Source organism: Ixodes scapularis, unplaced genomic scaffold (genome assembly GCF_016920785.2).
Source record: "Ixodes scapularis isolate PalLabHiFi unplaced genomic scaffold, ASM1692078v2 ptg000822l_1__unscaffolded, whole genome shotgun sequence".
NCBI lineage: Eukaryota > Metazoa > Arthropoda > Arachnida > Ixodida > Ixodidae > Ixodes > Ixodes scapularis.
Window position 1 is genome coordinate 474,328 of NW_024610043.1, and position 27,558 is coordinate 501,885.

General features: G+C 49.2%; 3 protein-coding genes across 3 annotated transcripts; 1 reads left to right on the forward strand and 2 right to left on the reverse strand.

Annotated features, from left to right (window-relative positions):
- The first annotated feature begins 502 nt into the window (after positions 1-502).
- LOC121834232 lies at positions 503-2,372 on the forward strand. The gene has a single exon (XM_042287986.1). It carries the CDS (start codon positions 503-505, stop codon positions 2,201-2,203), a length of 1,701 nt encoding a protein of 566 aa, XP_042143920.1. The 3' UTR covers positions 2,204-2,372.
- Positions 2,373-3,020: 648 nt separating this feature from the next.
- Positions 3,021-11,808, reverse strand: LOC121047280. Its single transcript, XM_040502400.2, has 3 exons — positions 11,800-11,808; positions 6,454-6,653; positions 3,021-3,926 (listed from the first exon to the last, which is right to left on the reverse strand). Exons 1-3 carry the CDS (start codon positions 11,806-11,808, stop codon positions 3,410-3,412), a joined length of 726 nt encoding a protein of 241 aa, XP_040358334.1. The 3' UTR covers positions 3,021-3,409.
- On the reverse strand, positions 8,877-9,890 carry LOC115318953. The gene is made up of 2 exons (XM_040214073.1): positions 9,676-9,890; positions 8,877-9,588 (listed from the first exon to the last, which is right to left on the reverse strand). The coding sequence occupies exons 1-2, from the start codon at positions 9,888-9,890 to the stop codon at positions 8,877-8,879; spliced, it is 927 nt and encodes a 308-aa protein (XP_040070007.1).
- Positions 11,809-27,558: the final 15,750 nt, after the last annotated feature.

The following is a 27,558-nucleotide window of genomic DNA, read 5'->3' on the forward strand; positions in this document are numbered from 1 at the left end:
GCAGCTGTCAACGCTATGAGCTCGCGCTTCCAGCCTTCGCTGCGGTACAACATAAGGTGAAACGGAGTATAGCACGTGCGGCCAACAATAGTCCATGCTAAGCTGAGACGAAGTATAAGGCACGCGAGATTACTGCTTCGTGAAAAAGTTTCGCGTATATGCGTAGAACTTCAAAATGCGCTACACCGCTACTTTGAAACATGAGCTTCATTCCGCTGAGCCCAAGTTAACATCTGTTATCATTTTTGTTTTCCAGGTGTCTTTCTTTGCTTTCCCCAGCAACCCTGTTTTACGAAGAAAATGGTTGATTGCCATCAAACGAGATGAGGGAAAGCACTTCACCATTTCGAAATTCACGAAGGTGTGTTCAGCACATTTTCAAGAAAAAGACTACCTGTCAAATATCGCTTGTGGCCATCGGTTCCTAAAACAACATACTGTGCCAAGCGTGTTTGCATTTAACGTAGCGAAAAGACCCCCAAGGAAGGCGCCCCTTCAAAGGATGCCACCGACACCCAAGATTCCCACAGCGGAAAAAGGTGCAACAGACTACACCAGCACGGACGGCGTCGCCAGCGAAGCTAAAACAAGTGCCACGACCGTTAACGAAAGTGTCGACGGAAACCTAACCAGCTATGATGTCGCAGTTGAGGGCAGTTCTGCCGACGAAAACAGAGGGGACACGATGGTCGATGACACAATGAACGCCGCCGTCGACACTGACGAAAACGAAACCAGCTACGCTGTCTCCGTTGAGGAGAGTGCTCCCGACGAGAACACAAGGGACATGATCGACAACACAGTGAACGCTGCCGCTGACATTGACAACGCCGTTAATGAAGACGGCACTGAAATCATCACTAACACGACCGCCGCCTCAGTTGCAATCTGCGACTCCTCGATGGCCGACGACGCCACCGATATGGACGGGACTGAAACTTTTGCCACCAACCTCCCTACAGATTACACCATAGTTGAGTTGGTGCCCATCACTGAATTACGACGGCTGGAGGAACAGGCTGCATCCCAAGCACAGGTTATCAAAAACTTGCAGATTCAACTGAACAGGTGCAAAGACCAGTTAACACAAGCAGAAGACACCCTGCATCATGCCCAAGCAGAGCTTCAGGCCGCTCTCGCCAAGTGTAGCTCTTTAGAGAAACATGAAGCAGAACTTAAAGAAACTAAGCATGCGCTGTGTAAGTGCCGAAGAGAGCTTGAGCTTGCGCTACAACAGTGTAAAACACTAGAGGCAAAATCAAGTCGCAGATTTTGCATCGATTGTTTTAAGGACAGCCCAGCTGATGTACTCTTCTACACCGGCCTTCCAAGCCATGATCACTTCATGCGTCTTTTAAGGTTCTTAGACCCAGGTGAGGACGGCGAGAATGTAAAAGTTTGGTCCACCACCTACAGTGACAAAGCCAGAAAAGCCGGAAGGCGCTCGATTTTGTCTCCCGCTGAGCAGTTCTTTTTGCTACTCGTCCGCCTCCGTCTTGGACTCTTTGAAAGAGATCTTGCTTACCGCTTTCGAGTTTCTAAGGCTACAGTGTCAAAGGTGTGTATAACGTGGATAAGCTATGTGTATCTACACCTTGGTCAGCTGCACCTGTGGCTGCCAAGGGAGGCTGTGGATGACGCAATGCCACCTGCATTTAAAGATCGCTACCCAACGACAAGGGTCATCTTAGATGCAACCGAGGTAAAGTGCGAAGCCTCCAGCTCGCTCGTGCTGCAGTCGGCTACTTTTTCTCCATATAAATCTACAAACAAGTTTAAGGGGTTGATCGGCATTTCTCCCGATGGGACAGTAACATTCATATCTGAGCTGTTCACTGGTTCAATGTCAGACAAGGAATGTGTAGAAAAAAGTGGTTTCCTCAAGCTGCCCTTTGATGACGGCGACTCAGTGATGGCTGATAAGGGTTTTAGGATAGAGGAGATGCTGAAAAAAATCAATGTTCGACTGAATATACCCCCATTCCTTCGTAAAGGTTACGTTACGACTGAAGAGGTAAAGGAGACAGAACAGATCGCTTCTCTCCGCATTCACGTGGAACGACGAATTCAAAGGATTAAGAATTTCCACATATTTGACCGGCCGGTTCAGATTTCACTTGCTCCAGTTGTCAGCGAAATGTGGGCGATTTGCGTGGCTCTCACCAACTTCCAAAGTCCTCTGATGAAAGCCTCCGATGACTAAAGCATTTGGCTCTCTTAGAAAAAGCTCCTCTTTCTACAGTGATTTGTCTACCCTCAGTAAGTAAATGTCAGTGTGAGGTAAATGCTTTGCCACTTTGTGAATAGTCTTTTGTCATGAATAAAGAGACAGTATTTGAATGCAAGGTATGCACTGAAACAGCGTGCCTTCATGCTTTATTCCTCTGCCGTTTCAAGTTTCAACTAAACAAAACAAAAAAAATGAGGTAGACTTATACCTCCCTATATAACTTTATTTACAAAGGCTGCACTGCTAATAATTCACAAAATTTATACAGCTGGGCTGGTGCACATTACGTTATACACTGCTAACAGTTCCCTAAATCAAACAAGATCAAAGCAAACAATATGAAGGCTCATGGTCTCGACAACAGTGCAAACAGTGTTCTTGAAAATAAACTAAGCAAGGAAAATGACCAAGGCAGGTCAAGGCGTGTACCCAACTGGCAGTGCAAACATTCGCCGACAAGCCTAACAGCTGCACTGACAGTTACGCAAAGGGGAAAGGCTCTGCAACTGCCGTAGCTTGTCATTAAATGCCCGTGTTGCAAGTTGGAACACTCTTATTCTCTATTAGTTTTTTTTTAGTTACTGTCCGATATTTTTGTAGGCTAAATCGATGCGAAATGAATGAACGCTCATGATCTCGATAACAAACAAACAATGTTCTCGAAAAAAACACTAAGAAAGGTAGCAAAGATGACCAAGGCAGGTCGAGGCGTGTACTCAACTGGCAATGGAAACATTCACCGACAAGCCCCAACGGTTGATTGGACAGTTATGCAATAAGGAAAGGCTCTGCAACTGTCATAGTTTGTCAATAAATGCCCATGTTGCAAGTTGGAACAATCTCTTATCCTGTATTAGATTCTTTTTAGTTACTGTCCAATATTTTTGTAGTTTAAATCGATGCGAAATTAATGAAACCTCATGGTCTCGACAACAGTACACAGTGTTCTCGGAAATACACTAAGAAAGGTACCAAAAATTACCAAAGCAGGTTGGGGCGTGTACCCAACTGGCAGTGTAAACAATCGCCGACAAGCCCCAACGGTTGCATGGACAGTTATGCCATGGCCAAAGGCTCTCCAACCGTCGAGTTTCGTTAATAAATGCTTCTTCTGTCGGTAGCAAGCATAGCCTATTCTGCACCATACTTTTTTTGCTTTCTGTCAGTTATTCTTGTAACTTAACTAGCACCCTCTTGACCAGGTCGAGGTTCTCTCTGGTCTGACCTACCCACTTGATAGGGTAGTAGAGTCTCAAAATAAAACTTGTCGAGCACCTCCTTGCACTTAATCCAACTAGAAGGGCAAAATCGAATCCGTTCTATGATCAAGAAGTTCTGACAATATACCACAAAATCTCCCCAGGTAACGCCAGAAAGGGCCATCTGTCCCAATAGCTGGTAGTAATGGCTATGGTCACGCTTTAGCCTGTACACACCTGCGGCATCCTTTACTACAAAAAAGCTCTTAGAGTCGGGAGTGGCGCAGTTCCACATAGTGTAAGGGCACTTGACCTCGACAACCCCGTGAGGAGGTGTCTCGGCTGGATCAAAAACGCGCCTGTCTGGGGACGCTCCCAACCATGGCGAAGAGGGGTTCACCATGAGGCCACAGCAGGTAGTCTGGATCTGGTGACCACGAGACCGCAGAGTCTTTTCATAGTGCATCACGGCATGGGGCTCCTGGGGGATACCATGCCTGAAATAAACAAGTACAGCAAAAATGCTGTTATCAGGAATCTTCACTCCCAAGAGAGAGAATAGAAAATAAACAATCCCTGCTCCCCTGAAAAAAGATAAAAAAAAAAAAAAGATTATAGGCAAAGGGCACGACCAGCACTGTTACAGAAGATGGCAGGACAAAACATTACAGGTCTGGGTTCCGACTGTTTTGGAAAATATTCAACGGCTCTTTATGTTTCATTTTATGATCATCTGCTAATCCTCTCTTTGATGGCTACATTCTACTGTTTGTTTTCGGAACTGCCAAATGATCCTACCAGCTCGCAGGTTGACCTCTCGGCTATTAGGGCATGGAAGTGTGACAGATGCACAAATGCCGAACGCTATATGAAATGCCAAATGTCATACGAGACGCCAAAGGCAACCGGACACCAAACATAACTAGGCGCCGAAACTGAACGGACTGGATTCTCGTGCAGACTGTGGTCGTGACGAGTGAGGGCATGTGTTCTGCAACTCGTTTAATCGAGATGAACAAGTTTGGCAACGATTTACTGCAGTGGTGTATCAGGTTAGGTGAACTTGTGGGAGAGTGCCTTTCTTGTCAACGCATTGCGGTTAGGCTTAAGCATTTGCCGCGTCGCAAATGCGGAAGGAGTGGGGGAGGCAATGACAAGGCCAATTTTTATTTAGACGTGACTTATATTTGTCAAATGTTGCACATGATCCTTCATAGCCTTATTGTGAATCATTGAAGTGTGACAAAGGTTTTACAATGTCTTTTTGTGCCTACCCTGATGGCCTAAAGAGCTGAAGATAGCCTTCACAGGGTCACTTAAGCCTAGACAGCGATTACGAAGGAGAGCCGGCAAGGTACCGTCAGCTTCTGTCGTCTTTCTTCGGGTCATTTCGCTTGCCATGACAACATGAATTGACATTGCAAATAAACAATGTGCACTGAATAGACCTTTTGCAAAATCCCCCAAGCACCCCGGCCCGCACGCGAGGAATTGTGAGAGAAGCTGTCCCTCGCCGTTGCTACCGATTCCTGTCGCGCTGTTAGCTGTTCATTTTGGTTCAATTTGACCCACGCGCAGTCGAGACGAGCCGTTTAAGAATACCCGCGCACATGTCATAGGGCTAGGCGGAGCTCTGAATCAACAATCGCGACGCGAGAGCCGAGTGCGCTGTGATTTGGCCGCCCGCACTTGCTTCGTTGACTTGCACTGTAGTGTATGCCTTCGAGTGCCGCTTACTTGACCAACATACAGCACGCCGCTTTGCTGCCGCGAATCATTTGTCCGAATGTTTGCGAAGCTGACGCACATGCAACGCTGCGGCGCCTGACAACTGTGCGTTGCGGCGCGAGCCCTTCGCACGCGCCGGTGGCCCAGAGTCGCGGCTTGTATACATTGGTTGCACGTGACGTCATTCAAAGGGTGCTACGATGATCACCAGAGAGGAGGGCAAGAAGAAGCTCCGCTCTTATCAGGGCTCCCTTTTGTGCCTCCCGGATTTGCACAGTCGTCGCTATTCTCCCCCCAGAAAATTATAGAAGATTAGCCCGTCACTCAAAATTCTTACAAAAGCAGCTTCCCTCTCCTCCTCTTACATGGAGGCCAAAAATATGCGACGTGACGTCAATGCAACCTATGTATGTGCTTATGGTATTCCTTCTTAATCTATCTGCTAAGCGGTTGTCAGTTGCAAACAGCCTTTTCCAAGTGCTGACAACTGCGCGCCGCTGCGTGCAGTTGTCAGGCGCCGCAGCGTTGGATATGCCGAACGGTGTCACGGTTTCGCAGGCATTCGGACAAATGATTTGTGGCGACAAAGCAGCATGCTCTATCTTGGTCAAGTAAGTGGCACTCCAAGGCATACATTACAGTCGGCGGCGTCCACACAGAATGAATCGCCGCATGTCGCAATATTCATGCAAAGTTTTGCAGTGTAATGAGCCTCGGTAATTTCACTGAGGCCGTCAAGTAGTCAGACATTGCCAGGAAGACGTAGAATCAACAATTCCAACGCTTGAGAAACAGCATGGGGACTCACACTGACACCGACAACCTTATATAGCAAATGGTTTGTTTATGGGACGGCATGCTTCTTGCTCACACTCCACTGCGCATGTGCGGCACCGGTGGCATCCGCTAGGGGCGCTTTGGTTTGTTTGTGAACATGAATTAGTCTATAGGACCGTTAGTGTTAATCTCCGCTCTGTTGATCGACAAGTTGGTAGGTTTTGCACTCTGCCGGTTGCAGTGTTTTTGCAGGCCCTGGTACAGCTTAATAGCTTCGAACATCAACATTGATATCTAGAGTCACCGTTTGAGAGCTCCATCTGCCGTTTGGATCACTCAGTAGACGCTCCTTTGGAATCGAGGAAGCTGCTACTGAACGAACCAAATAAAAGCTTTGATTCAATGCGAGAATTTTTGCATGCATGCATAGCCAAGCTACTCTCCTCTGAGGAAGACCAAAATATCTGGGTAATGTACCTTCTAAAAGAGTTACATTGCATAGAAAAGTTAAGCACTCACTTGACTGCCCTGACTCGAGACAAGTCCTTCTCTTCAGTGAGGTTCCGAAGCCCGACATCAGTCCACGATTCTCTAATCAGGACTGCTCCAAAGGTGGACGCTGTGAGTCTGTTGGTGCGAGCAGCCTTCCATGTAGCGCTCTTTGACTGCTGCCGGCTGTTCTTCTCAAGCTGGCGTGCTTGGTCCGGAGTGAGAACCAGCTCCTAAGTGGACAAAGGCAAGATAATGGGCAACTGAAGGCTGGATATAGTCGGGAGCCTCTGTACCGGGGCTAAGACACCATGTGCTCCTTGATTTCTATGAGATGGTTAGACTCAAGCAGAAATTCGGAGGTCAGTTAAGCAAGGAGAATTTTTTTTTGTTTATTAGATATATTGGAGATTTGTAGTAAGGGGGATTAAAAGATATTTATAGGAAGCGTGTGGCACCTAAGAGGACGCGCCGCTTCACCGCCAATGGTTGCATCGGCGTTGCACTGCGGGAGCCAAACCAGCGGAGTGGATGAGCACCGAGTTACTCCCATTCCCACCTTGTAGTATGCACATGCTCCATCCACGACTTGCAGCACAAGTCTTCCCACTCAAGGTCCTCAGTGTGTGTCAAAGCATCTCCTTGGCATTCAAAAACCTATCTGCATTCAGCGCTGCATCTCCTGGATTGAGTTGGAGCCCCCTTCACTCCGTCGTGTTCCTTTGTTTATCTGTTTCCGTTTTTGAATGATGAGTTTGCGGCACGCTGGTTTACCAGAACATGCTTTTAGAAATTGGTTGCGCGTCCGGCGACAGCTCGACAGCTACTACATATTCAGGAGCGAGTCAGTGCTTGATTACAAACATAACGTAAGTAGATTGCTTGTCCACGACTTACTGCGTGCTTCTCTGCTTATCTCTGTGTGTTTTCGGTGAGTCTGATGCAAAGTGGTTCGCCGAAACATGCTTCTACAAATTGGTTGTGCATCCGACAGCTCAACAGTTACCACATGACAAATTCATGGATCCTTGTGATTACAATATTGAACGTAAGTAGTTTTCGTTCCCATTTTAATTGGTCGCTTCTCATTCGCTGTCGACGCAGTAATGTATGAGAAACTGGACATAAAGATGAGGTAGCTTCTTGAGTTTGCACGTTTTTCGCCTGCGTGCGAATTAGTGGCTCCGTGTTTTCAAGTCTCATCGCTTCTGCAAAATGGTTAGTGTCAATGTGCTACTGCAGTGACTACAAAAGAGATCGGAGGCGGCATCCAAACTGCTCCTCGATAGGGTGCTTCGATAAACGTCCCTCTGGTATAGATCCACCCTACTCCTCGAGGCTCGTGCTGGGTTACTTTTCCCAGGGCTGACCAGAAGCAGTCCCTGCCTTTTTGATAGCTACCTTCGTGGCCTCGAGGCAAGACGATAGACAAGCGGTCCCCGGTCAGCAGGTTGGAACCGAGGTGACCTGGGCCGGCTTGCTAGAACAGTGTCTCAGCTGAGACTGGGCGAAGGAAAGCACTGCAAAGGCTGGGGCGCGCGAGCGTCTTGAGACGGGACTTGAGTTCCGCTCAGCTCGTGCGCTGGCTTTGGCAGTGCTTTCTTTCACCCAGTCTCAGCTGAGACGCTGATTCTAGCAAGCCGGCCCTGGTGCCCTTACAAAAGAAAAGGTGGTCCTCCACTGGTGCATGCCACATGGCTTTTGTTTGTTTGGCATGAAGCAGCTTCATCGGATACTAATCGGGAGCTACACAGGAATCCAGAGGCTTTAGTACTAGCGGCTGAGCCGAGGAATGCTGACGCACGATTCAGTTGTTCCCCATTTCTGCAGTACTGCCCGTCTTTGAAGTATTTTATGTGACGAAAAACTAAAAACCTTCGTTCTGGGCAAAAAAATGTTTGTAATAATGTGCACAACTCACGAAGCAAAACCTCGTTTTCGACATTTCGGTGTTCCGCTCACCGTGTACGCAATGGGATCGCTACCCGCTCTTGCAGCCAGCCGTCCTGTTAGATAGCTCCGCCAAGACACGGCGGCGCCACCATCTTGTCTCACACCTCCTATGGCAGCTTGTTCTCTGCCATTTCTTTTTTGTGACACTGTGTTTTGAGGTTACGTACACAACCCAAGGTTTTGAAAGAAATTTGCGGGATTTCTGTTTGACACTAAAAAACAAAAATAAAATCAATAGAAACGAAAACACATACAGTAACTTGCGGTTAGGAATGTGCAGGGACTGTCTGGTGAAAAGTGGATAGGTCATGAAAACTACCATGACCCTTACTTTCAGCTATTGTTAATGGTCTCATTGAAGGTACTCACTGATGCAAATTTTCCCATTAGATTGTGAAATATCTCTATTTCATATGTACTAATTCATTTCAGTACCCACCAAGGCATGAACCGTATTATACTCTTTGATCACTGAATATGGTATGTGACGATAAAGCAAGCTAGAACAATACCTTAAAAAGTGACCTTTCAGCATCACTGAGGCCCCGTGCACCAGGCCCGAAAGTGTCCGACAGGGGGAAAAGCACTGGCCAGCTGGGCAGTGCAGTGCTTGAGGCATCTCTGCCACAGGGAGCAATGTTCGGGCTGACATGCACCATAAACCCGTGTGGCGTGAGTGGTTGCTGGTAGGAGATGGGGCTGCCCTCGGGGACTTGTCCAAACATCGACGCTGTGCCCAGTACCTGCACAGTCCGCAGGTGTTTGGCAAAAGGGGAGTCCCCGAGGTTGCCGAGGTCATTTCCCAGGCGATGCATGGCCTGCTGCATGCCTGCCAGGTCTCTTGGTCGTTTTCTGGCGTCGTACAGCCTTGACCCCTGTGCTTTTGAAGGTCCTCCTTCCCGTGCACTTCTCCAATCCAGTTCCGCGACGCTGGCAGCACAGATTTGCGAACCACGGGGCCGACGCCACTGCTGCGGCAGCTCCGTGCACGTCACCTCGGGAGGTGCTTCCGTGTACCCCTGCCCCTTAAGGAGCACGATTAGCCTCAGAAGGGCTAAGGCGTGGTTACAAAGGCCTTCTTTTGCGGCGCACTGGCAGCTGCACTCCGAAATAGAGCCGTCCGCAGCGATCGTTGTCGACACGCTGTACGGCTTACCGGTCTTCCTTTGGCTTCGGTAGCACCGCCCTCGCACAACGACGGCGGTCGCATTCCTGCGTACGCAATATGCGGGCGTTAAAAGAGAATAACCTTAGGCTACTTAACGACCAGCGATCGCTAATGTGGAATCGTCAACTCACCCATTAAGACATGTCGTTTCCAGCGACGATGGCTCAAGGTAACTTTCCGTTACGAACTTGTAACTACGCCGCCGGTTACGGTCGCTCGTTTTCCGGGCGGCGTAGTACTCGTTAACCTTGTCGGTTTTGAAGTCCTGCGAGATCTTGCTTAAACTATTAGTCCATACGAGGCTGGTAGCAGCAGAACTAGGACCAGCGACTACAACGGACGCCATATCAATGGCCGCTCCCCCCCAAACCAGCGTTGCCTGTCGTACTTCACAAGACCGCCAAAACAGGCGTCTCACAGTTGCCGGAAACAATTTCGGGAAGGGTCTATACACAGTCCCCTCCCCATTTCCGATTTCGCGCTTAAGCCGCGCACAGTCGCACACGCAAAATGTCACATCCTCTCTCAAAGTCCTCCAAAGCAAACGCCTCCTGCAGTTGCTTCCCCCAAACGTTACCAGACCACCCTTACAGATCTCGTTCTGGGCTCTAACAGAAGTTGCTTCCAAGTTTCTGCTCCGTCTGCACTCTATACTAACCGCCACAGCATGTTTGTGCGTGTAAGGGCACCAACATGCTGCAGACACTTCCAAATGTCAAGTCGGCTATCAGTCGCGAAGAGTACGCACACGCAAGCAAATCCATACCGACATCTCCCGAGTCCTGACTCCCAGTTCACGAACTCAGTCCCCATCACATCACAAATTCAGTTCACGAATTCATTGACCATCACATCACGTATAAACCAGAGTCACGAAGTCCTTCACTAATGCATCACGGGTGCGTCCGAGTTCACGAGGTCACTCCCCGTCACATCACGGCTCCTTCCGAGTTCATGAAGTCACTCCCCTTCGCGTCACGACTCGTTCCGCGTTCACGAAGTCACATCCACTTCACATCACGGCTTCTTCCGAGTTCACGGAGTCACGCCCATTCAAATCACGACTCCTTCCGCGTTCACGAAGTCACATCCCCTTCACATCACGGGTTCTTTCGCGTTCACGGAGTCACGCCCATTCACATCACGACTCCTTCCGCGTTCACGAAGTCACATCCCCTTCACCTCACGACTTCGTCCGAGTTCACGAAGTCATTCACAGCCCTTCACCATGACGCGGTGAGCGTGAGTGAGTGTGAGTGAGCGAGTTCGTGAGTGACTTCGCCGAGGTATGGCCAGGACACGTATATAGTGTGCGGGCGCGTTCAGTGACATCATTTTATAGTTGATACCTTTGACGATGGAGTCAGGATTATCAGCTGTGAACGACAAATTTGATGGTGCGTGTTCAAATCGACGATGTCAAGTTTAGTGCCCTTGCGTTCTTGAAGCCATAGAGTTGTTATAATGTACGCTAGAGGTTCAACTGGCGCTAATGTGCTGCTGCAAATTGAAGCAGACAGCAACCAGTCCGAAATTGACTTCCGGTAATGCATTTCTATGGGAAAAAGCGAGTGCAATTTCTCTCTGCGCTCGATTATAAGGGCAAATATCACGAATAATTCGTACGTACTAGGCACATTGGAACATTTCTCAGTCACGCAGACAAAATAATTGTTCACTTACGGCGTTTTTATTTTAAATTCGTGGCCTGAAAAACGGTGCTAAAACCGCTTCGTACGTGTATTTATGGTGCACTGTCGGACACTGTTAGCGCGAACACGGCGTCGGCGCCTTCTAGCATCGGGGATATACGTGCCGAACGAACGAAGGACATCTGGAAAACCAAAAGAGACGGCAAGAACTTCGCAGTAACACTTGATAAGTAACTCCTTGTGTATGCAGATCGATCAAAATAAATTGAAAGCCACGTAATATAGTCCGATTTCCATTAAATAAGTACTGCTTTATTCCTTCTACTCATGTGCGAAGATGCCTGTTCTGGGTTCAAAGCATCACCCGCACGCTCCAAATCTTTGCAAATAGGGGAAGCCAGAGAACAGGTGCCCGATAAAAGCTGCCCGACATAGGAAATAATAAAAAGACGCCTTTTGTGGCCAACGTACTTTATTTTTTATGTTCAAATGTTTTTTAACCGATCGTACAGATGCGCACGACGGAGTCATTTTCATATAATGACAGGACGGGCGCATTAGCAATATATAAGCGCCACCGGAATGCTAGCGAAGCTTGAACACACTCTGCATTCCTTTCGATCGTTATTTTGCTTAGAATCGTCGCTCCAGTTTACATACCTGCCACGGAACAGAGGTTTGGGCCTGAAATATAGCGAAGTTTAACATCGTTCAGCGGTAAAGAAAAATGCTGTAACTAAAGCGATTACACTTTCACAATACCAATAAAGCTACATACTATTCGGTACGACAGAAATAACAAAACTTGTGCATGTTGTTTTCCGGCGAAGAGGCAAAATGCACGCGCGTTTTTCCATAGGAATGCATAGGAGCACCGCAAAAGTAGACTGGTTGCTGTCTGCTTCAATTTGCCTCCCGGAAGCCGCATAGAGACTAGCGCCAGTTGAACCTCTAGCGTACATTATAATAACTCTATTCTTGAAGCATCACGGCCAATATTGACAAGCTGACATTACTTTTATTTCCTTATTTCCGTTGATAAACATACTTAATCCCAAACTCACTGATCTTCGAATGTCTACCATAAAATGATTTTATCCCGCCGATGAAGGGACAACTGCCCGGAGGCGAAATTCGCCCGAAAGTGGACAACGGTAGTCGGCTGGTTGTGACCTAGCCACGTCGGGCTACACTTTGGCCAGATTCGAAAGGCCGAGATAAATCAAAAGAACGCCAGGGACGCTTTTTAGTAAATTCTGCTTTATCGGCGGAAATAAGAGCGATACCAGATTATCAACTTCGACGGTGTTGATTTTAAAATGCGATTCCCAAGCATCCATCGTGCTTTTTTGAGACCATCAAACATGACGGTCGCAGCTGATAATCTTTGTTGTGACGTCACACGTATGAGCCACGGTCGTTTCCGCGCGCTCTCTAGTGCTGCTCTTGTTCGGTGCCTAGGGAGGCGTAGGGATTTTTCGTCCCCTCAACGAAAAACGTCACGAAGACAGACGGATCTGCGGGTTTGTGAGAAAAGAAAACTTCGCAGCAATCTTTCGGCTCCTCCCCCCACTATGTCATAACAAAAAGAATATTTTTGTTGACGAGTTTAGCGACCCTGATGTGGTCGTAGGTCTTTTGACCTACCTCCAACCGTTTTAAGTTCTCTAGAATTGCTGCGTGTTTTACATTATCAAATGCCTTTGAGAGGTCGAGCCCCATAATGGCCCTGGTGTCTAGCGGGGAACATTCCTCCACATTTGATGTTGGAGCCTCAGTATCACGTCTTGAGTCGAGAGCCTGGGCCGAAAACCAATCATGGTATGGAGAAAGAGTCCCTTCTCATCCATATACTTGTTTAGTCTGTTTAACACTATGTGCTATCACCTTCCCCACGCATGAGATGAGCGAGATGGGCAGCAGGGTCTCCAGATGTAGCTTTTTGCCCGGTTTCGGTAGCATGATAACCTTAGCGGTCTTCCATTGTGTGGGGATTTTGCCGACCTTCCAGCACTTGTTCATGTATTTCGTGAGAGCCTCGATGGAGTCGTCATCTAGATTCCTCAGCATCGTGTTTGTTACACCGTCCGGTCCCGCAACGGTTTTGGTGCAGAGACCTAGTATGGCTCCCCGCGCCTCCGACGTTGTAAACGGATGGTCAAGAGTCTCATTCGAGGCTCCCGCATATATTCTAAGTTGTTCTTTTGGATTGGTCCCGATGTATCTTTTGCGGACTTCCTTGATCAGGTCGTTCGTGCCCTGGTAGGTGTGCAGAATTTTACTTAGATTGTGTTTCTGCGTGGTCTTGCTTTTATCTGGGTCGATTAAGTTCCTAAGGATATTCCAGGTTCTTGCAAGGCCCATCTGTAGTTCCATACCGTCGCACGTGCTGTGCCAGTTTTGGCGCGACAGCTGGTTTGCGTAGTCTTCTATTGTTTTATCAGGGATCGCTAGACGTCGGCGAAGTGCGCGGTTTAGTTTTTGTTGGTTTAACCTTTTCTGCAAGCCTTGCTGCGCTTCCCACATATGTAGAAGCTTAGCATCGGCTTGTGTTTGTTCGGCTTCCTCCGTAATGGTCTCTGTTGCTTTCTGGACGCATGTGCGAAGTTGTTCGACCCACGATTCCATGTCTTCAATCTCGTGCGTCTCTGTTTTGTCCTCGCATGAATAACATTCAGCTGCTCTTAGATCCCTGAACTCCTCCCACTCCATGATCTTAAGCTGCGTGCCCTTTTTTGGTTTGTGGGGGCCCGCTTCTAGTTTTGTGGCCACTATATAGTAATCACTTCCTAGATTTTCCTGCTTGTTTTATCCACTCGGCTTCCTTTTTAGCGTTCTTTGTGAATGTTAGGTCCGGTGTGGTGTCCGCACATACGCTGTTTCCCAACCTAGTGGGGTAGGCGGGGTCGGTGACCAGAGACAGCCCCTCCTGCTGAGCATCCAGCCAGAGATTCCGCCCTTTGATCATTTCCCGCTTGTATCGCCAGGCTAGGTGGTGTGCGTTGAAATCACCTAATATCACTAATGTTTGGCACTTTGCAATGTCTACTGTCTTGCGAAACAGGTTCGCGAATCTGTTACTTGCGTGGGTTGCTGTATACGTTTAATACAAATAGGCTTCCCATGCCCCTTTTTTGGCTCAAGATGATCTCCACGAGGGCGTGGTCCACGGCCGTTACGCCGGTATCACGCCGTATAACCGGTAGATTACGTCTAACGAGGGTTGCTGCTGTCATACTTTTATCGTCCGAGGCCGGTTCATCCTCACTGCAGTACGGTTGGTACCCCGAAAGTTTAGCCAAGGCTCCAGCTTCTTGCAGGCATATGACGTCTGGCGCCTCCCCTGCTATTTTATTGTCTATGAATTGCTGTATGCTCCCCCTTTTGCGGCGGTACCCGCGGCAATTCCACTAGCAAATTATGTATTTGTGATTATTCGGTGCCATAAACCTTAAGCTGTGTACTTTCTAGACTTGTTCTAGCGCTTTCCAATGACACGGGTCTGGCATAAGGCCTGGTGGATTTCATCGGACCCGTTCCTCCTCCCCCTCCAATGAAGCGCGGTGAGATGGCCTCAGTCGCCGTTACCCTAGCGTTGAGTGCTGCGATTTGCGTGCCCATGCTCTCGGCAAATTTCGCCAGCATGGCTTCGAATTTTGTGGTGAGCATTTCGCTCAGCTTCTCCCCGAAATGCTGCAGTGTCTCTGCGTCCCTTTTTTCTGCTCTCTTTGGGAGCCTTGGGACGTTTGTTATTGTTGTGTCTTTCGCCTTACGCTTCAAGGGAGGAGACTCCGGTTCCGAGTTTTCCATCTCGTTACTAGACGAGTCCTCAGCTAGCAGGACCTGTGTGGGTCGTAGTGTGTTTGCCTCTGGCGGTGGGCCTGCGATTTCGAGGGACCCCGCGTTTTGGGGATTACTTTGTCGGCGTTTTCGCTTCCTCTTAGTTTCGCCACTTCAGCCTTTAGCTTCGTATTCTCGGCGACTACCATCTCAAGCATGTGCTTGATTTTGGTCAGTTCCCCCTCTTGCTGCCTGTCTGCCTGTTGCGCGCTAGTTTGGTTGCTAATCTTTTTCTTTGCATTCTTCGGAGCCGAGCTGTGGGAGACCGTGCTAGCCCAGCTCACCTTGTTCTGTTTGGTTTCTCCCGGAGTCTCGTGTCGACCGCCTTGGGATGTCGATCTTGACTGATATCGGCCTTAAGTGTTAGGGCTCCGGCATCTTGACTTAGATCTTGACCGGCGCTGCTGCCGCTGTCCCGCGTCGTTGTCGCTCCCTGGTCCGCGGTGGGGTAGACGTGGGAAGGAGCCCGAACGATCTCTCGTCCCCCTTCCTTTCGTTCTCCCGCCGCCCTCGCCGCCACCCAGAACCGACGTCGACGCTGCGTTTCGGTGCCCGACATATTGGTCGGCGCCATTCCGACGTTCTTTTTCTCGCCGTCTCTTCCGTAGTAGGGACGGCGTTTGGAACCGGTTCTTACAGTTTTTGTCCCCAATGGGGTGATCCCCACTACACAGGGCACACTCGGGGTCACATTTATGCCCTTCTTGTGGATTCTTTGTGCCGCAAGAGCGGCATACTGTGTCTTCGGCCGTCGGGCAGACGTCCATGCGGTGTCCTACTTGTCCGCAGGTGGAGCACACTTCGTGCTTTTTTATGTAAAAAAACACTGGTATTCCCCCCCACGGTAATATACATATTAGGGCACTTTGTTGCCCTCGAAGACGATGACCGCCGAGTTGGTTTTTCCCATACTTTGTGCTTGAAGAATGGTAGGGTTCTTGTTGTCGACAAGGCTGCGCGTAATGTCCTCCGCTGTGTCATAATCTGGGATATTATGTATAACCCCCTTAGCCGTATCCTCTGGCGGCGCCGCGTACGCGGTGACTTCATAGGTCTTGCCTGCGATGCAGATTTTTGAAATGGATTTATATTTCTTGGCTCGGTCAATAAATGCTTGGTGTGCTTGTCACGATGATGTTCTTCTCCGGGTTGACTCGTAGCAGGTCTCCCTCGGCTTCCTGCTCTTTGAGGCCGACGGCGCAGAATACGCCGTCGTGTAGCCTCGCGGAGCTCACCTTGGTAACATCGAGGCCCTCTCGTGGCCGCAGGATGATTTTTATGTCCTCGCGTGGGAGGGCTGGTTCCTGACGCTGTTTCCTGTGTCTCTGACGTGATCTTCGGCTTTCTGTCCGGCCACCTGCGTCATTTTTGGCTGTGATCGTCGCCGTGAGGCCTAGCTATTTGAGGGCTCGTGTGCCCCGTTGTCGGTGGCTCACGAGCCAGCCGGCCTCTGCTGTACACTCTTCCGGTGAGATGTCCTTACCTGACACTTCGACGTAATCCATCTCGGGTCTCGGTGCCTTGAGGAGGGCTCCGCCCCCGCCGTTGGCCAGGGGGGCTATGTTGCGCTTTTTGCACTCCCAGGAGACTAGGGAGAGGGAAGTGACGTCAACAACGCAGCAAATGCAGATTGGATGTTGATTTTGTTTTCTTCTGTCAACATCCAATCTGCGTTTGCTCTAGTCGTTGACGTCACTTCCCTCTCCCTGGTCTCCTGGGAGTGCAAAAAGCGCAACATAGCCCCCCTGCAGCAGGTGCCGTATTCCTCGTGAGGGTTAGTGGGGCGCCGGTCTGTCGGTAGGAGGAATTGGCCGAACAAGGCCAGGCGGTGGTCCGATTTCCATAAACTTGGTGTCTTCGGGTAGCAAATAGCTTTAGGCACCAAGTGTTATGGTTCTTTCTTAGAAGATTTGGGGTATTTTTTCGCCTTTGAAGTTGATGATTCGCAGGGCGCCAATTGAAGCTGTGCACGCTCGCGCCTTCCTCCTTTAGAGAATCTGTGCGCTCGAGATATGGCGTCATCTGTGACCTGCATGTTCATTACCCGCAAAAGTACCGCTCTAACCTTCTCCTCAGACTGACTCAACGTTTCTGACGGAACGTCCTCAATTCCGTGGAAAATTAAATTATCACGTCTAGACCGGTCCTCTATCTCGTCTATGCGCTTACGCAGGATAGAATTCTCTTTCCTGGCATCATCATCAATGCACTGTGCAGCATGTAGTTTCTTCTGCCATTTGTTAAAATTTGCAGCCTCCTTCTCTACGCTTGTAAGACATCTTTCGACTGAGGTAAGTCTATTTTCCATCAGTTGTTGGTTTTTCCTAATTTCACTTACGGAACTCATTAGCATTTCCTGCCCAGATTCAAAGCATACAGTCCGCTCGTTGACATCCTGCAGGAGCTACAATATTTCATTGAACTGCTTGACCTGTGCCTCTGACATAGGTCCCGGAGTAAGTTCAATATCGCCGCTCAGGATTAGTATTAAGGTACACAATGCATCTAAACAGTCAGTCACACAACAACACACTGCACCTGAGCGAGGCAGCACTATACCAGGCAACGATAATCGCTTTTAAATTCACAATAAGAACGCCGTTTACCAACCTGTAGTAGGAAGAGCACGGGATTAAATGGATGCCGCATCGTTGCGTAGCTGCCTCGCCCACTGACGATTCGAAACACATGCCAAACAGGGGGGCGTCTTGCGAAGATATGAGTGTTGACGATGACGATCCGGGGCCTCCGAAAACAGGAGAGCACTCAGCCGGAACGTTTTGGTAATCGAGGGGAAAACGATCCTGGCGACCGCGACTGGCATTCCTGATGACCGGAAAAGGCACTTTCAGGAGAGTCTTGTATCCTGGTAGCACTGTAGAGCCGTTGTCCACAGGTAGGGCATGCCAAGCGAGAATCTATAGTAGGAAGAGCACGGGATTAGATGGATGCCGCATCGTTGCGTAGCTGCCTCGCCCACTGACGAAACGCGCGCCAAACAGGGCGGCGTCTTGTGAAGATTTGAGTGTTGTCGATGACGATTCGTGGCCGCCGAAAACAGGAGAGCACTCGGCCGGAATGTTTTGATAATCGAGGGGCAAACGATCCTGGCGACCGCGACTGGCATTCCTGATGACCGGAAAAGGACTTTCAGGAGAGTCTTGTATCCTGGTGTCACGGTTCGGCCGGAGGCGTTGCGAATGCGATAGAGCTGAGGCCGAAAACAAATGATTTACAACCCATTATATTTACAAAAACAAGACGAAGATATAACGGAAAGCATGGGAGTATGTACACAGTAACAGGGGAAATAATACACACACGGTTAAGCACATCTCCAGTTCCAAGAAATGAAGCTGTTCGGAGCAGGCCTTACAGTTTAAGTTCGTTGCGTCGACGAACCGAAGCGACTTGCCCAAGGGAGCGAAGGCCCTTGTCTCCTAGGCGTCGGAAGGGGAGTGTGGAACTCTCGCCGCGACAGCTTGTGCACAGCAAGGGTCGGGCGCGTCCTGGAGCGTAGCCATGGACCCCATCCGCCGCTTCCTCCCGGTCTCAGTCTTCGATTACCACTCTCACACGCCGTCCTCTTCTTTTTCTTCCACCCCTCAAATCGTTGTCTCACGTGGCATCATCTTTTTTCTTCTTGCCCCTTCAACTTCCTTTTATGTCATGCCTTAGAATCATGACATTACCCCCCGCAAACGAGAATTTCATAACATGAAGTTCTTTCTTGAGATCTTCATCTACAGAAGGTGCTGTCCTGCGGTAGTTGACCACCAAGCACAATGGCTATCCTCCACAGCTACACTTTCACAGCACAGGTTTCTTGAAGAGTTTCCATCCACAAATCATTGCGTCCAATCACAATCGTTCAGGAAACACAGCGTGAAAAATAAAGCGCAATCAAGTGACGCGAAATATCGAAGTTCCGACATTCCTAAACATCCTCAACTATTTAAACTTTTTTTTTTATCTGCCTTTAGAACCTCCGAAGATGTAATTATTGACTCACTGATATGCAGCAGCTGCATCATCTTCCCAAATTCCCACAAATAACCACACTGAAATTCTTGCTCTTCACAAGCATTGCGCAGTACTTTATACATATATTCGGCGAAGTCTCGTAGATATGTTTAACTTACTTTTCTTATTTTCAAAAAAACAACAAAAAAACTCGTAGTTATTATTATTATTTTTTTTTTTTTGGAACATGCACTCCCCCCGATTTCGAACACTTGAAAAACGACATAATTGAATAAACAAAATTTTTCTAAACTTCAAAGCACAATCACTGAGCGCTACGATCATCTCAAAACCGAATAATTACGTACAGAACAAAAATCACCGAACAAAGGAGCACCTTTCCGAAAATCAAAGACTACCACATGCCGAGAATATCACAAAGCAATTTCCTTCCAATGCTCAACCTCGTTTCATACTGCGCTTTTGTAGTACAAGCTACGAATACAAAAACAACCCTCTTCGTGACGAAGGCTATACAAAATCGCCAAACAGGTTCTAGAGATACAAAACGCATATAGTTAGAAATATCAGGATCGACGTTTGCAAAAAAAAAGAAAAAGACCCAGTCTAATCGTTTCAGCCAGGAATGCAATCAAATCATAGTGCTCAGCTACCCTCCCAGTCTTAACCTTTTGGCCGTCCAGTCCTCCAAAACGCTCGATAGCACCTCAGGGTAACAGCTTAACTTAGTGCGGTCAATCGCGATGGGGTAGATCGCAATTCCAACGTCAGCACAGCGCGCGCTTGGCTTCTTGTTTGGCATTTTTACTCCGTTGCAGACACTGTGACCTTTCACTTGCGCGCCAATTCGTGGCCTTCTAAGCTTACCATTGCACTGCCCTAGCAGCGTCTTTTGAGCGTTCAACCGGCGTCTCCACTGAGCACTGCGGTGAACCAGCCGTGCCAGATGTTTTCTCCTCTTTACTTTCTGACCAGCAGAAGTAGCCCTCCGTACTTTAGCACTCCCTGTGCTTTGCTGGGCCTTCTTCAGTACGACCATGGGCCGCATCATCACCTCAGCATCTTCTACACTTGCAAGGGCTGAAGCCTCAGCTTCCTCATCAGCTCTTAAATGGGGATCCGAGTCTCCGAAGGACCCTCTCTTACTTTTCATCTTGTCGTTTTCTGCGACAAGCGGACAAGCCTCGTCAGAATTTCCCGTAAGCTCCGCAGCTTTCCTCCTTTGTGGACCTTCTCTCTGGAGTGGGGCCTCATCCTTCCACATCTCTGCACCATTTTGTGCCTCCTCTGCAGCTTCCAGCAGCGCTATCATTTCCTCTAGGTGGTTGCATTCCGTCTTTATGCGTGCCATTTCCGTGGCGCTTTCTTCTCTCCACTGTTGTTCCTTTCCCGAGGCAAAATGCCCCCGCTCGCTTTCGTTTCGTACCAACTCTTGCCACTTTTGCTCTTCCCTCAGGTTAGCCTTTTCTGCCTCGAGCAAACCGTTCAACCATTCTTTCAGTGCGATCCCTTCTAGTCCTACAGCGTTTCCAATCTCTTGCACCTTACGCAGATCCATCTCATCGCCTTGCACTACGAGCGTTATTTTGAAGGAACTTCCATGGCCCTGAAACAATGAGACTGGGTCCTCACTACCGGCACATGTTTTACGTAGTGATGACTCGCTCTAAATTACACTTCTGTGTATCGGCATATCTCTATCAACATTCGCGCATCTCGGACTTCGTAATATCAGGATGTTAGAAGTATCCTGGCAAGCTCGCCATTGTCACGGTTCGGCCGGAGGCGTTGCGAATGCGATAGAGCTGAGGCCGAAAACAAATGATTTACAACCCATTATATTTACAAAAACAAGACGAAGATATAACGGAAAGCATGGGAGTATGTACACAGTAACAGGGGAAATAATACACACGCGGTTAAGCACATCTCCAGTTCCAAGAAATGAAGCTGTTCGGAGCAGGCCTTACAGTTTAAGTTCGTTGCGTCGACGAACCGAAGCGACTTGCCCAAGGGAGCGAAGGCCCTTGTCTCCTAGGCGTCGGAAGGGGAGTGTGGAACTCTCGCCGCGACAGCTTGTGCACAGCAAGGGTCGGGCGCGTCCTGGAGCGTAGCCATGGACCCCATCCGCCGCTTCCTCCCGGTCTCAGTCTTCGATTACCACTCTCACACGCCGTCCTCTTCTTTTTCTTCCACCCCTCAAATCGTTGTCTCACGTGGCATCATCTTCTTTCTTCTTGCCCCTTCAACTTCCTTTTATGTCATGCCTTAGAATCATGACACCTGGTAGCACTGTAGAGTCGTTGTCCACAGGTAGGGCATGCCAAGCGAGAATCTATAGTAGGAAGAGCACGGGATTAGATGGCTGCCGCATCGTTGCCTAGCTGCCTCGCCCAGTCTTGTTCAAGTTCGTAGTGACGGTCATCTGCTTACATTCGTCAGAGTTCACGTCCTCTGCCATTCTGAGCACCATGAAGTTACAGCCTCAAGGTCATTTTGGAGGTTGTAATGGTCAGTCGGATCAAAAATTGTTTTATAAATAACAGAGTAGACTACGAATTGACGAATAGTTGAGATAATTGAAGTTTGACGATTGCTTATATAAATGGGAAAAAAGAGGTCAAGGACGCTGTCTTGGGAGACAGCTAAAGTGATCGGGACGGCGTTAGATGAAGAGCTATTCACTGAGGCTGGCTGATGTCTGCTTGTTAGAAACGAGGATCTCCATCATATGAGTGAAGGGCTAATCTGGAGAAGAGAAACATTTACGAGTAGTCTTTGGTGAGTAAGGTTAACGAATGCATTGTCAAAGTCTATAAACATTTCCTCGTGCAAGACCGCGAAGGAACGCTTCCCCGTACATCTAGAAGATTGAAGATTACTCTCACTCCAAGTGTAAAGGATCAGGATGCCGGAACTATCTTGCCCAGTCAGTCTCACCATAGTTCACTCCCGAACATTCTAGGTCGAGTGCAGTAAACAGCTAGTGTAGTAGATAAATGGCCGAGTTGGGCTTTTCCTAGTCACCCAAGGCTCGTTCACACATTTGCGTCGTGCAGCACAGGGCCTCCCCATTGGTCCGTCGTTGGCCAGGCGGCGGTCGTAAAGTCCGCCGCCGGCGCCGACCCCTGGAGCCACCGGCGGGGGTGCTGGACTCCCTTCGTCGCCGGTAATTCGGCCGGCTCGTACGCTAGTTGGACACGCGGAGTAGGTAGGCTGGCTTTGAGAGCGCATTGCGAAACGCCAAACCAGGGAGTACAAGGAGACATGGGATGGGCGTCATTTGAGGGCAGGGAAGCTGTGAGCAAGATACAATTTGAGGATCGGTTGAGGCAAATGGACAAGGAGCAATGGGCACGAAAGGTTTTCAGCTATTTATACATGAGGAGCATGTGGAGACAGCGCACTAGGAAATTAAGAGGAACGTTTTTAGGCTATAGTGGCGTTACGGAAGATCAGGTCTCAGTTAAGAAGAAAGTTAAGGCCACAGAAAGAGATCGGTGGCTAGAGGGAATGCAGACAAAGACGGCTCTGGAAAGCTATGGATTAAACAAACCAGTTATTGACAAAGAAAGCATTTATGATAATTCTGGGGGAAACTGGGGCAAGGACAGGTGTTTTGCGAACCAGCACATACAGAGCGAAGTACCAGGAAATGGATACAGTGTGCGCTGCTTGTGGAGAGAAAGACGAGACGGCTGAGCACTTGATACTCTACTCTGAAGGGCTTCACCCTATGCCTACAGAAGACGACATAGATTTAATAAGGTCACTGGGTTTTAGGGACAGCCAAGGAAAAGTGGATTTCAAGGCAGTAGAGATTACCAAGCAAAGTTTAAGTGAATGGTGGCAGAAAGCGAGAGAAAACTAGGTATTTTCTTGTTAACTAATGGCAAGGGGGTTTATAGCCTCAATTTCTTTTCAGTGCGGAGTGAATATAGTTTTCACATTTAAATATTCTAAGCTTAAATGGTACAACAAAATGGCTAGGTGGCGTAAGCTACAGCACGATCCAAAGGGCTCAGCCGGATTCATCCATCCAACCATCCGGCGCACTGAAGTGAGGGAGGGGGGTACCCCTTTCCGCGGGAGTTCCACAACTGAAGAAATCTTGTGACGTTGGCTCGTTCGTTTGCGGCAGTTGGTGTCGCGCCCGCTTGCGTCATCTCTTGTCTACCATGCCAAACGGCGCCCTATTGTTTGAAGACCGGTGGCTTCGCTGAGTTTCCATAGGAGTTGAGCCTTTTTCTTTTTTTACTTTTTCCTCGGGTAAGTTCGCTCTTTGCAAATTTTATAGAAAAAATGTACCACCGATTCTGTACAACGCTGCACAGAATCGTATCATGATAGGTGAAGAAACCGATTTTTGCGGTTGATCTAAAGAGTCTGGCCGCTACTAGTTTGAAACACCCTGTATATTCCTTATATTCAGCGTTCCTGATACCGTGGTCCTGATGGGCCGTTTAAATCGCTTCGTCGGAGCTAGACATTCCGCGACCGATCGCGACGGCTGCCGAAAGTGGAAACCCCTTGGCTAACTGCGCGTGCGGTGATATTGTGTTTTGTTTTGTTTTCTTCGCCGACGTTTGTGTGAAATTTGGAAGAAAATAAGTGCCTGATTTGCCCTTTTATTCCCATAATTCACTTATTTTCGAACCTACCAAGGTGCAGCTAACCGCTGCCCCTAGGGAATCATGGGGCCTTAACAAGGGTCAGCTGGTCAACCACTATACAGGAGGCCGTGCTCAGCTGTAGACTTTGGTCGTGCTCTTCTCAGTGCAACGGGGCACAGCAGGGCACGGGATAGTGCACGACGAACATTAGGGAGTTTTGGCAGACCTTTTTTCTCCTCCGCTATGGTATCCCTAAAGAAAACGCCGCAGCTGCGCATGCGCGCCACCAGCCTCGTCTGCAGAGTTCAAGGTCTTGTGGCAGATTACAGAGCACTATCCGGGTGCTTAGCGGGCTGTGGAAACGGTCTACTAAAACTTTCTATTGATATTCACTGGCGCGCAAAACTTTTACGTAGGTTAACGTGCAAACAGCCCAGGTTTATTGGTAACGCCGATCGCGTTCGGAACCTGATGGTCATACCTCGGCATTCTCACTCATGAGTGCGATCACTCACGATCACTCAGCTCATCATCAGATTTGAGGTGATCGTGAGTGAGGCCGCGAGTCTCGAAAAATTGTGAGATTGAGTGTGAGTGTTATCGTGAGTTATGTGAACTCATGAGTGTGAGTGTGAGTGTGTGCCCTGAGGAGTCATGAGCGTGAGTCTGATCGTGAGTTCTGACAACTCATGAGTGTGAGTGTGAGTCCAGCGAACTCATGAGCGTGTGTTTGATCGTGAGTTCTGAAAACTCTTCAGTGTGAGGTTGAGTCCTGAGAACTCATGAGTTTGAGTGTGAGTTCTGAAAACTGATGGGCGTGAGTGCGAGCATGAGTTCTGAGGACTCATGAGTGTGAGTGTGAGCTTGAGCTCTAAGTGAAGCACTCATGACCGTGAGTTTTGCGATCTCTTGAGTGCGATTGTGAGTTTCGAGGCTCATGAGCATGAGTCTGAATCAAGACGTGAGTCGTAGGGTAGATATCAGTCCGGCGATTGTATTAGTCTGCGTGATGACGTGAGTGTGAGGACCATGGCCATGACGAGTCACGGTGAGCGCTGGTATTATCTTTGCTGGGTTGATCACGTGAGCTCCCGGGCCATCTTAGTAGGCGAGGAGGCTTTCGCTTCCCAACTACTGTGTGGGGTTCAGGGTTGGTTTGGGTGTCGCTCGCCTGATCCTCCGCCATGTAAACGCGCTGGGTCCTGTGGAGGGCGGAGTAGGAGGGGGGGGGGGGGGTATCTTGTTCTTGCAGGCTAATCCTTGCCAGCGCCCTCCGCAATGTCTCAATCAGTTGCGGAGGGCAGAGGGGTATGGGGAAGGGGGGGGGAGTTCGCTTTCGTCTCTCCTCGGCGTTCGCTCTTCGCTTCACGGCAGACGGCGAGACGCCAACGGACTGATGGCGCCTTAAAGGGACCATGAAGGCAGTTTTGAAGTTTTATTCGACAATTGAAATGGATGTCAGGCACGTCTTAGATACTGTTGACCAAGTTCTAGCCCAAACAGAAGTTTGGGTGCCGCACCAATTGAGCAAACAGGCGCGGTAAAAATAGCGCCGGGAACGATGCCTGAGACCCCACCGAGGCGGCGGCAGAAAGATGAACTAAAGTGCGCCGAAGCGTGACGACAACGGGCTCCTCGTCTGGCGATTGGTTCAAACGATAGACGCGCTCTTGGTTTCGATTTCGGTGGTGAGATGTGATGAAAAAAGTTTATTTGAACGTTGGATAATATTTTGAAGTTGTAGTTGGGAATTAATAGGTTTCATACCGTGTATAAAAGCATAATCTGAAGCGATCCCTCCGTTTGTCACTGGTTGAACGCATCCCGCACTGCTACCTCGGGCGCGTAACAAGCATCGAGCAACCATGGACAAAAAAAAAAAGAAAAAGAGGTACGAGCGCCGGGGGCGGCGGACTTTTGGTTTTGGTTTCGTGCGTCGTCTCCTGTTCGCTTTACGAACTGGTGTCTCACCAATGATGCCGCGTTTATGTGCAGTAGTAGGTTGCACAAAAGGTCGGCTAAGGACGTGCGGTCGATCGGGCGACGTTAGTTTGCATAAACTGCCGACCGATGCAGCAATGCGCAGCATTGCTGCATCGGTCGCCAATCCAGAGTTTTGCGTCCTTAGCAGCATCTCCCGTTCAGTCGGCGTGAGGTCGTTGAACGGGAGTTCAAACTCGTTTGCGAGCGCGGTGTTGTCGTCCATTTCTTCCAGGTTTTCTTCACAGACCGCCGTGCACTAGAGCGAACCACGGGAACCACTTTGAGTGAGCACTAAATCCTACCGATGCCGACAGTGCTTCCTGACGTCACTTCTCTTTCCAGAGGCGAAAAGGGAAGAAATCTGAATGTCTGTTTCGGTTTCGCAAATTTATTTGCAGGTACAGAAATAAGAGTCACAACGTTCTAGAAAAAAAATGTGTGGCATGCCAGGACCACAATGCTTCCAAAAACACCTTCTTTAAAAAAAAAATTGCCTTCATGCGGCACGGTAACGTCGGAGTTGGGGAAACGCCCCCAACGGTTAGCTCTCCTCGAGTGGTTTCGGCTCCTGTTGCCAAGTTGGTGCCGATGAGCATATATAGCATTTTATGATTGTGTTAACTATAACGTTCACACGGCTGCGATAAAATTAAGGGACTCGCATGATCCTCATCAGCACCCAGTCGCACAAACAACTTTATATTTCCGCGCACCTCACCGTACCTTTCGCAAATGCGTCATCACGCAGGAAGTGCAACAAAGGCGGTGTCATGGTCGATCGAAGCTTCGAGTGAGGTCTTTTACATTGTGCGATATCATGCTTTTATGTGTCGTTCGGGGCAAGATGGCGCAAGTGCATGATAGCCAGCCGGCAATGGCCAGGCGGCGCCACGAGAGTGCTGCATTCAGCGCCACAAGCGGCGGTGTCTCTGTTAATGGGGCGGCCAGTCTGCCCGTCAGGCTGTGGCGAGCGGCTCGTGTACACGTGCGCGCCATGTCCCTGGTTCTTTCACGCGGTTTCTTAAGACCATCAGAGCTTCGATAGGTCCAAGCCTTTAGAGCATATTCGAGATTTGTCATCTGGGCACCAGTTTGAGTTGTCTTCACAACTTGTGGGGTCGCCCTATAATAATCGCCGCCCGATTGGTATGCGCTTCGCTCGTCTCCCAGGAAGTGACACAACACAACGAGAAGGCAACGAAAGGGTTTACTTTACTCCCCGGTTGCCCGTCTTCGAGAGCCGGCAGTTCGGACCCGCCAACCCTAGTTGTCGCCTGTCGTTCATAGCTCGCAGTCGGAGTCCGTGTCCACGCCTGTGGATCGTCCTTCCCACGCCAGCGCTGCGTAGGCTAGCTGTTTCGGGCTATCACAGCCAGAGTCTCGCTGCGGAACCACTCCTGGATCGTCATAGCCTAGGCCGGTACGGCCAGGGCTCGCCGTTTCCGCCGGTCCTGGTCGGAACCTCGCTGGTGAAATGCTCCGGGAATCACCATGAGCCCCCCGGCCAGAACGGCTCTATCGTTCCTGCACTGCCCCAGCCTCGTGCAGCACGCTCTTCCTCCTTCCTAGCCGGCTGGCCCCCGCTCGCGCCTCGCTTGACCGTCCACTTCTTCTCCCGACGCCCCCACACACTAGAATAAAATGGGGGTAATCAGAACCAAACTCTGCATGCTGTACACAAGCCTGGTGTAAAAAGGCGACAGGCAACAAAGTGTATGTGTAAGAAGAATATTTACGCTTCGCATAAGTTCTTTTTAAAAAGAAAGGACTCAGCATTAAGTTTGATAGCCGAAACGAACAAAAACTTGTTCTACAAAAATTGACTATTTGAAAACTCGCAGATTTGGAAGGTTTTGGTTGCGACCGCGCGTGCCGAACGCTGCGCGCGGTCGCAAAAAATGCACGCCTATGACCCCTACGGGGAGGCACTCACTTGATCGAA